At 54.7% G+C, this 10287-nt stretch overlaps 1 protein-coding gene across 5 annotated transcripts in view; it reads right to left on the bottom strand.

Annotated features, from left to right (window-relative positions):
• Window positions 1-10287, bottom strand: part of TRPM2 (transient receptor potential cation channel subfamily M member 2) — a 49989-nt gene that overhangs the window by 37693 nt on the left and 2009 nt on the right. For 4 of the 5 annotated variants that reach the window (XM_024758369.1, XM_024758370.1, XM_024758366.1 and 1 more), the window contains exons 2-4: window positions 4834-5094; window positions 3975-4063; window positions 262-430 (exon numbers count right to left, since the gene is read on the bottom strand). In XM_024758369.1, coding sequence (XP_024614137.1) covers window positions 262-430; window positions 3975-4063; window positions 4834-5007 — 432 coding nt within the window. In that variant the 5' untranslated portion in view covers window positions 5008-5094. The remainder of the gene's footprint in view (window positions 1-261; window positions 431-3974; window positions 4064-4833; window positions 5095-10287) is intronic. The other variant, XM_024758368.1, reaches the window with a different exon arrangement.

Raw genomic sequence — 10287 nt, 5'->3', positions numbered from 1 at the left:
TCAGTGACAAAAGCCATCCGGGCCACCCTGCCCACACCCTGCAGAGCACCAGCAGTGGCCCTGCCTGCTCCCGGAGGGCACCGCGTGTCTCCCGTTCGCCATGCGAGCCCCACCCACTCCGCCCTCAGTGCTGGGCAGGTGGGCTCTGCCCCAGGTTTCCGCCAGCCTCCCACTCCTACCCCAGGGAGTCCCAGCCACCTCGGTCACCCACAGTGGGCTCTGGTCCACAGTAAGAGCAACGGAGTCACCATGGAAACCAACCTTTCCCACCTTCTGGCCCAAGCCCGTGAAGACGATGTCACCAAAGGCGTCTGTTGGCATCTCCTGGACGTGCTTTTTCGGGTCCCACTCCTTGCCCTGGAAGGCGTGGGGCCTGGTGGCCTCCTCCAAGTGCTGTTCACGCGTGTAGCCGCACTCACACACCACCTTCCTGCAAAGCCACTCGGTCACCAGGGGTGACCAGCGCCTGCCCCCGCCCCACTGCGGGTGTCAGAGAAGGCCCAGAGGGGTCAGGACTGGCGGCCCAGCAGGGCGAACGAGGCGCCCCAGCCGAGAGCCGGTGGAGACACACAATCGTCAAACTTCTAAAAACTAAAGACAAAGACAAAAATCTTGAAAGTCGGAAATGACACCTTACCTATTAGGGGAAAATAATTCCAACAACCGACTTTGAATCAGAGCCAGAAACAAGTGCCAGAAAGAAATGACACGACATTTTTCAAAAGACAAAAGCTACCAACCCAGAATTCTACACCCAGCACAACTATCCTTCACCTATGAAAGGGGCGTCAGGACATTCTCAGATGAGAGGAAACCAGGGAACTACCCCAAAAAGGCTGGCTAGAGGAGGGTCTCTAAACAGAAACAAAACGTTACAAGAAGGAATTCTGGAATATTAAAAAGGAAGGAAGAGCAATGGAAAGAATAAAAGTATGGGTGAATATAGCACATTTTCCTCCTCTTGAACTTTCTGAAGTATGTGTGATGGTTGAAGAAAAATTGCTCCATGATCTAACATAATTCTCAGTGCCTGCAGACGAAGTTTTGTAAATAATTATATTATAAACGGGGAAGGGCAACGTGTTGTACAAGGTGGGACTGTTTCTACACTTCATTCACCTTGGTAAATGTCAACACCAGGACACTCTGATGAGTCTTGGATACATCAGTAGGTAAGTAGATGTCAGTAACACGTGATGAGTTGTGGATGTATAACGTAATACCTGGAACAACCACTAAAAAAAAAACAGCTATGCAAAGAGATATGGTCAAAAACAGCATAGATAAATCAAAATGGAACTCTAAGAATGATTCAAGTAACTCACAGAAAGGCAGGAAAGGAAAAACAGAGAGAAATGTAAACAAGAAAATACAGTGGCAGACTTAAGTCCTAATATATCAACAGTCACATTAAATGTAACATTCTAAATACACTGATCAAAAAAAAACAGAGACTGGCAGAGCAGGTTAAAAAAAATAATAAGACCCAACATTTGCCGTCCACTAAAACCTCACTACAAATATTGTGACGGTGGCCACTTTGCTCCTCGGCAGCAGACAGGAGGCAACTATCAACACACACCACTCGAATGGATGTCAAAGACATTCCGCCGAGTGAAAAAAGCCAATCTCAACAGATCACACTGTGTATGGCTCCATTTATATGACATTCTGGAAAGGAAGCAGTTATAGGGATGAGAGCAGATGAGTGGTTGCCAGGGGTTACAGATGGTGGGGAAGAGGAGGTGACCGTGTAACCACTGGTGGAACCATGGGATCTACCTGTAGTATCTTTGCAACTTCCTATAAATATATAGTTATTTCAAAATAAAAACGTTTAAAAAGCACACAGTGCAGGCTCCAAGCAGAAACTTCTGGACACAGGGCTAGCACGATACACGTGGTCCCCCAAAGAGAACGCCCGGCTACCCCTTTTCAACTGTCACCTCCTCTCTTGCCTTGTCTTCGTGGGTTGAAATCGTTTTATTCCTTTACAGCTATTCTTTGGGGTTGCAGGAGAGAAAGAAGACAGCAACCGTGTTCTTTACGGCTTGTTTAATCGGAAATCTACACATTTTTTTAGAGTCCTGCTTTTTGCTAGTAACAAGTGACCTAGAAGACTAGATATAGATGAGACCAAACCAAAAAAGTCCCAAAGCAGGTGAAACCTGAGCCAATGACATGGGGGAAACACAACTGGCCTCAGAGAGAGAAAACAAGTTTCCCTGCTGCTTACGGAGTGCCTGTCCGTAGGGGCTTCTGACTCTCAACTTCTCAATCGTTAAATGGGAAAAATAATACACTGTCTGATGACCTCGAGCTTGCAAAACTTGTGAGGGCCAAATGAGGTTCTAGATGGGAAATAATTTATAAAATTCGTGTAGGTTAACTAACCATGCAGAGAACCAAGGACGGGTCAAGGCGGCCATGGCCCACCCTGTACCTCAGTCTCCTGGGCTCACTTGGGTGCCCTTTCTCCACCCACAAGGCATGTCCCTGGCTACCCCTGGTCCCACTGCTTAGGCCGGGGCCCCCAGGGCTGGGAGCACAGGGCCAGCCATAAGGAACTCCCGGCACGCCCGTACACCTTCCTCTACGACCCCTAGGGACTCAAGTCACTCGCAGACTCACAGGGCTCTCTCTGAGCACCTCGTGTAAGCTCCTCCATTTACGGAGGAGAGAGCTGGGTCCGAGGCGGGAAAGAGGGTCAGGACGAGGACCACTTTTATGATGATCTGGAACCAGACGTGCATGATCACCGACGGTGACGCTGTTCCTGGGGTCCTGGGATGTGCCCAGGGTGTGATCACAAAAAGTGCCCCATGTGGGAGTTCACGCTCCAGCTTGGCCCAAGGCTACCCAAAACTTTCTCATAGGTTCTAACAGTTAGCCTAGAACAGACCCTTTCCCTCCTCTTTTTTTTTTTTTTGCGGTACACAGGCCTCTCACTGCTGTGGCCTCTCCCATTGCGGAGCACAGGCTCCAGACGCGCAGGCTCAGCGGCCATGGGTCACGGGCCCAGCCGCTCCGCGGCATGTGGGATCTTCCCGGACCGGGGCACGCACCCGTGTCCCCTGCATCGGCAGGCGGACTCTCAACCACCGCGCCACCAGGGAAGCCCGAAACCTATTTTTAAAAACTAAAACTGGAGACCTCAGTGCAAAGCACTCTCTACATTACTGTCGGGATAACCGGTGTGAACTTGAACTCTGATTACCACCAAGTACGTTAGAGGTTGCCAGCCTTGAGGCCGTCATCTGGAGCACTGTGGCCACTTTCTCTGACGCGAGGGTCCTCCCCTACCAGCCCCCCGGGGAGAAAGGAGGGCTCTCGTCTGAAACAGAGCCGAGCTGGAGCGTGAACTCCCAAACGGGGCACTTTTTGTGATCACACCCTGGGCACATCCCAGGACCCCAGGAACAGCGTCACCGTCGGTGATCATGCACGTCTGGTTCCAGATCATCGTCCTCTTCTATCATCCCCGCAGAGGACACCCTTCCTCCCTGTACTGTTCACAGTCTGAGCTGGATGCTGGCCATCTGTCCAGCAGGGAAGTAATAAAGTAACTCAGACACGGTCAGAGCTCAGAGAGGACCACAAAGCCACCCGATTGCAGTGCCGTCGGCAACTGGCATAAAAGAGAAACATGGAGTGTAGTGGGGGAGAGAGGTTACATCCCAGGGTGTGGTCAGGGAGGGCTCCGTGGCAGAGGCAGCGTCACCAGGTGACAAAGGAGTGGAAGTAAGAAAGAGCGAGGCCCATTTGTGGCATAGCGCAGACGAGGGTGTGTCCGGAGGGGAAACGCAAGCACAAATCAACCCTGCTTGTGGGGTACGTGGAAACACTCCGAGCATCCCAGGCCGGTACAGACACAGGGACTGTCCCCCACTGAGGCCCCCCGGTCGGCCCTGCTCTGATCAGCCATTCCACATGGCAACAGGGAAGGGGCCGTAAACACAGAACAAGCCACTCACCCAGCATCGGACAGTCTGGAGCTTTCCACAAAGTACATGCATTCTTTCTTCTTGATATTCTCAGGAATCCATGAACTAAGGTTTCCTTGCTGAGGGTAAAAAGGGCACTCTGAGATCCTGAGACAGTCAAATCAACGCTCTTCCGAAGACCCCATCCCACAGCTCACTCAGACCCGCCTGTGCGCCCTGGCACACTTCAGGGGTCTTTCTTCAGAGATGGGAGACCGAGTTCTCCCCATCACCTGCTGGAGGCCCTCAGGAGCAGATCAGGGAGGGAAGAGTGAGCCTGAGGAATCGCTTCCTCCTGGGCCCCAGGGAATGTGCACAGCCCTCTACAGTTTATAGGTCGATGTTGCCTATAAACTGGGAAGCACTGTGCTTCCAGGTTGTGCCCTTCCTCAGGAACAGCGTGATGTGGTGCAAAGGCGGCCAGCGAGTGTCAGGACACCTGCCTATGTGTCGTGGGACTGCGGGCTGAGACGTGAGACACCCTCCTCCCACCTGACCAGGGGCTGTGACCTTCAAGTGTCTCCAACACAGGCCTGCCGGGGCTTTCCGTGAAGCCAGCCCGGGACCTTCCCTGTTGGGAGAGGACATGCAGTCACTGCACAGTGATGTGGGTGGAGGGCTTTCTGTGAGGGCGGCCCGGGACCCTGGTGCCTACCCAGCACTTTCCCAAGGAGACCAAGGACAGGAACAGTCCCCGGGCACAGACCCAGCCACCCAGCGCTCTCTCCAAGTCCCCTCCGCCAAAGGGCCTTTCTGGGCCGGAGCCCCCAGCTCAGCCGGGTCTCTGCCCTCCCTGGGTGTTCACTGTACCCCACCAGGGCCCTGGCAGACCCGGCGACCCCAGACCTACCTTTTCACAGTTGCCGAAGGGGTACTGCGACCTCCTGCTCCTGCAGAGGCTGCTGTTGCTTTGCCGGAGGTTGGGGACCATGCCCAGGTCAGCCACCCTCCTGGGCTGCACCCCGAAGCCGTCCTCCTGCCTGGAGCCGGCTCCATCCCGACGCCTCAGCATCGCCGGCTCCATCCCAACAGCCCCACCTTGGCTCCGCACAGCAGGCTCTGTCCTGCTCCCTCAGAATGGGCTTTTCGCTAGCCTGCGAGGCTGAGGGACCTGGAAGTGAGGTAGGAGGTAGATGGGACCCAGGCTGAGCAGCTGGAGCTTACCAGTCTGAGCCATTAGACATTTCAAGGAAAACTTAACAGCAGAAGCAGAGGGGAGCTAAGCGCTGATGCAGTAAGAAGATAAGACGACCATATTTTTCGTTCTTGAGATCAAGGAGACCTCCCCAACCGCACATGTACAGAGAAGTTCCTCAGGGGTCAGAAAGGGAGAGGGCATTAGCCCCTAATATGTCCTGTCAGCCTCCCAGAGACCCTCGCACTGGAAGCCATCTTGGCTAGAAGATACGTGCGCACACAGGGAAGGGCCCCGAGTCAGACCAGATATGGGAGCAAAGCAAGTTGATCGGCCAGAGGAAAACAAAGACCTGGAAAACGGCCCCCATGTAAGTGATGTAAGCCACCCCATTGCACGTGACTCTCTATCTGCAGGCATTCTGTTCTTCATAAACTCTTTACTTGCTCACTACTTTCTGCCTGCTGATTTCCTTCTTCAAAGCAGACAGGAACCAGGGTTCTGACACTAGCCACTAGTCCCTGGTGGTCTGGCAGTTAGGATTCGGCCCACTCACCACCTTGGCCCAGGTTCAATTCCCAGTCAAGGAACTGAGATCCCACTTCAAGCTGCCACACCCCACGGCCACCCGAGGTCAGAAGCAGGCCATGGGGGCTGCTGCAGTGGATCGGGGGAAACGAGTCAGATGTGTCCTCATGCAGGGCCCCATCTGCTCGCCGGTCTGTACGTTTTCCTGGCCGCCCAAGCTCTAGCCCCATCGGGCCCTGGGCAGTCTGGAGGCACATGCGCACCCCTGGGGCCCAGCCCCCCACTCATAACCTCAGGTCACTGGGAAGGGCCAGAGAAAGAGCGCCATCCCCCCGCCACCACTCCTTGTGTGCCCGGTGGTGCCCAGGAAGCCCCCCAGTCATCACACGCGGTGCTCGCGCTGGGGTCCCATCCTCCTGTTTCCAGACATGGGTCACTTTTTTTGCTGTTGTTTTGGTTGTGCAAGGTCTTAGTTGTGGCTCGCTGGCTCGTTAGTTGCAGCATGCATGCGGGATCTAGTTCCCCGACCAGGGGTCGAACCTGGGTCCCCTGCACTGGGAGTGCAGAGTCTTAGCCACTGCACCACCAGGGAAGTCCCAGGATCCACTTCTTTTGTTTTCCAAAAAGGAAAAAAGCCCCCACTGCCCACAGAGCTGGTTTCAGGGAGTGGCACGGCTCTGCACTCCATGACACAGGTCCTCCAAAGAGAACAGATCTCATTTCCTCAAATCCTTTGCTCCAGCTCTGACCTGGTCTCCATCACTGAGACCTCCGTAAGCAGCCCGATCATTTTCCTCAGTTTACAAACAGGAAAAACAAACGTGTGTGAACCCCACAGGCCTTCCCTGGAGCCATGACGCCCAGGATGATATCCCATCATGTCACCCCCTATCACCCCAGGGTGTCATCCAGGGAGGCACCCCCCACCCAGCTGCTCCAAGGGTGTGAACGGGGGCCATCTGGGGCAGAGAGCAGGTCACAAGGTCTCCCTCCGCCTCCTGCCCTGAAGCCCTTTCTGGCCACATCACCTTCCCCCACACATCACGGTCACTGATGGACAGGCCTTTCTCTGCCCATTGTTGGGGCCCAGTGTAGGTGGCCCCAAATATGCCTCAAAGGCATATTGATTATTTTGAATTAGAGTTTCTTAAGAAACGACCAATGCAAGAGAGACACTCTGACCCTCCTTTCTGTCTCCCTGAGAGCAGGAAATAAGTCTCTCATGTGAAAGGTGCACCCCTGCACCTGGAGGTTGAAGGACACCCTTATCATCAAAGATGGGGAATTCGGGGCCGAGAAGCCTGTATAAACCAACCTCATGACTTCTCTCATTGACTAACGCCCAAACTCTGCTCAGATCCTTCACTCGTTGGGCACCCAAAACCTGAGTTTCTTTGTCCTGTCAATCCTTTACAAATTTATACTAAAAAGTATAAAAGCTGCCTGCTTTGGTCACTTCTTAGGTGCCATTTCTAGGAATTAAAATTAATTTCTTTCTCTCCTGCTAATCTGTCTTGTGTAAATTTTACTGTTGGTCCAGCCACAAGAACCCTAGAGGGGCGGCGGAGGGAGTTTCCCCTCCCTGACACCCTTCATCCAGCGTCAGCATGCGGTCACTGTGCTCTGGGGAGGGGCGGGGATTTTCGGGGAGTGAGGCACCCATCCAGCCCTCATCCGGCCCACCCTCTTCGGGGCCGCTCAGCTCAGCACTGGGCACTTGGGGTTCAGCCACCCAGTCGCTGGCGCGCAAGGCTCAGGCCACCCTCACCTCTGCATTTCTCATTCCCTCCTCCGGGCGGCTCCCGTCCCCCTTGCTCCTGGGCCGGGGTCACTCCCAGAGGCGCCCACACCTTCTCAGAAGAAGGAGTCAAACCTCCCTCACGTGAAAGCACCGGGATAACACAGAACATTGGTACCAGGAGTAGGGGCTGCTGGTACAAACACCTGCAAATGGAAAAGCAGCTCCGGAACGGAGCAACGCGCAGAACGGAAGAGTTCGGAGGGGCGCTAGAAAAAGCCTCCATCGCTGCGGACAGACAGAGCGTGTTTGGCGAGGGGAGCTCAGAGGAGAGGAGAGCTGGAGAGAGGGCCTCAGCCTCCTTAGAGAAGCCTGAGTGCTCATGGGCAGGTGCTGGTAGAAACGTGGATGGTAAAGGCCATTCCGACGAGGTCTCAGACGGAAACGAGGACCACGTTATTGGAAACTGGAGGAGAAGGGATCATGTTATAAAGAGGCAAAGAGCTTGGCTGAACCGCCTCTCTCCTGGTGTTTTGTGGAAGACAGAACTTGTAAGTGATGAAACTGGAAATTTGGCTGAGGAAGCATCAAGGCAAAGTGTTGAAAGTACAGCTAAGGCTTCTCTTTTTTTTTTTTTTTTTTTTTTTTTTTTCCTGCGGTACGCGGGCCTCTCACTGTTGTGGCCTCTCCCGTTGCGGAGCACAGGCTCCGGACGCACAGGCTCAGTGGCCATGGCTCACGGGCCCAGCCGCTCCGCGGCATGTGGGATCTTCCCAGACCGGGGCACGAACCCGCGTCCCCTGCATCGGCAGGCGGACTCTCAACCACTGCGCCACCAGGGAAGCCCTAAGGCTTCTCCTGAATGCTTATAGCAAATTGTGAGGAGAGAGAAATGACCTAAAGGTGGACTTCTAATCAAAAAGGATTCAGAGTTTAGAGAGCTGGGAGATTCTCAGCTTATAGACAAGGAAAGGAATGAGGAAGCTTGATCAGGACAGAAGATGGAGGGTGTGGCCAGGTCTGATAAGGATGTAGGTGGCCTGTTTGTCTTCATCAAGCTGGGGAGACTGGTCAGCCATCTCATCAGAAGCGTGGACCCACGTCCACGACAATGGAAGATTGACCCCCAAGGCATTTTGGAGCTCACGGGGCTGCCCTCCCAGCACAGGCCCCGAGTGGGAGGGCGTGAGGGGCAGAATGATCTCAAAGGGGGGCCCAGCTGCCCTGCACCCCTCCCATCCTGGACTTCTCAGCAGGAGTGTGGCCCCAGCCAGTCTGGTGTGGCAGCGCCTGCAGGATGCTGTCTCTGCCAATGGGGAGTGTGCAGGCCCCCCCAATGGGGGGCCAGGGTTGGCGCAGCTACCTGCCCCCGGATTTGAAGGATGGAGGCGCCCAGAGCCCAGGGCACGCGCCCCGGCAGAGGGCTGCCTCGAGGGCAGTGTGTGGGGCAGGGCAGGCCCAGACCAGTGGAGCCCCTGGCCTGTGATTCCGGGCCAGGAACGTGCACGGCGGACGGTGCCCAGCAAAGCAGAGGGGCAGGACCACCCCCCAGTGGGCCTCGAGGCTTTAGACCTGCTCAGGACCTGTCACCCTGCCTTTTTTTTCAACCTCTCCCTTTTGGAATGGGAATGTCCTCCCTACGCCTGTCCGTCCGCTGTGTTCTGGAAGCACACAGCTTGTTGTAAGCATGCAGGACCCTATGGCGCCTTCCGGGGGCAGGCCTCTTACCCACATCCTGTGCTGTACATTTCCTGCATTGCTTCACATCTGTGAAACCACCCGGCCGCCTCCCCAACCAAGTGGAAGATGCTAACTACTTGATGACTGTGAGCATGTAGCCCCCAGACCCACTGGAGCCTGAGCATTGATGATGTGAGCCCCTGTGACCCCGCCCGTTACCTTATCATCAGCCAATCAGAGAGCTGTGCACGAGCTGATCACAGACCCTGTGACTCCCCCCATCACTTGGCCTTTAACAATGCTTTGCTGAAGGCCATTGGGGAGTTTGGGGTTTGGGGAGGCACAAGCCACCCATCTCCTTGCTCAGCCCTGCAATAAACCTTTCTCTGCTCCAGACTCTGACGTTTCAGTTTGTTTTGGCCTCACTGCGCGTCCGTCGGGCACACGAACTTGCACTGAGTAACACTGTTTGGTTTCCCACGTTCACAGCCGGAGAGGACTCTGCCTCGGGATGAATCTACCTCGAGTCCCCCCACACCTGACTTAGGTAGTATTTAGAGGAGACTTTGGACTCAGACTTTGGAGTGGACGCCGGAATGAGTTAAGATTTGGGGGCTGTTGGGATGCAGTGAATGTATTTTGCATGTGGGAAGGACATAAATCTGGGGGGTCAGAATGCTATGGTCTGACTGTGTTCCCCTAAAATTCCTACATTGAAACCGGCCCCCGAAATGCAATGGCATTTGGAGATGGGGCATTTGAGTGGTGGTTAGGTCAGGAGGGTGGAGCCCTCGTGGATGGGATCAGGCTACTTATAAAAGAAACCCCCAAGAGCTCCCTGCAACCCAAAGGGGGCCCTCACCAACCCTGTGGGCACCTTGATCTTGCACTTCCAGCCTGCAGAGCTGTGAGGAATAAATGCCTGCCGTTTATAAACCACCGAACGTGGAATTTTGTTATAGTGGCCTGGACGGACTGAGACACGGCAGTAAGCAGCACTGGCTCTGCAGCCCCTCCAGGGTTTCCTGGCACAGCACTCACGGCGGAGGGGGCCTTATACCTGTGTGGCCCTTACAGGGCCATCTGCAGTCCTATGTGGCAGCTCACCTGGCCTCACGACCAGCTTCTCAGGGAAGCAGATGAGCAGGAAATGTTCCAGGTGACCAAAGAGGAAAACGAGGCTCTGAAAAGCGTACAGCCGGGCAGCTAGTCTGTAAGGGGAC

Source organism: Neophocaena asiaeorientalis, unplaced genomic scaffold (assembly GCF_003031525.2).
Source record: "Neophocaena asiaeorientalis asiaeorientalis breed wild unplaced genomic scaffold, Neophocaena_asiaeorientalis_V1.1 scaffold45, whole genome shotgun sequence".
Lineage (NCBI taxonomy): Eukaryota > Metazoa > Chordata > Mammalia > Artiodactyla > Phocoenidae > Neophocaena > Neophocaena asiaeorientalis.
This window is presented reverse-complemented; position numbering and strand designations above follow the sequence as displayed.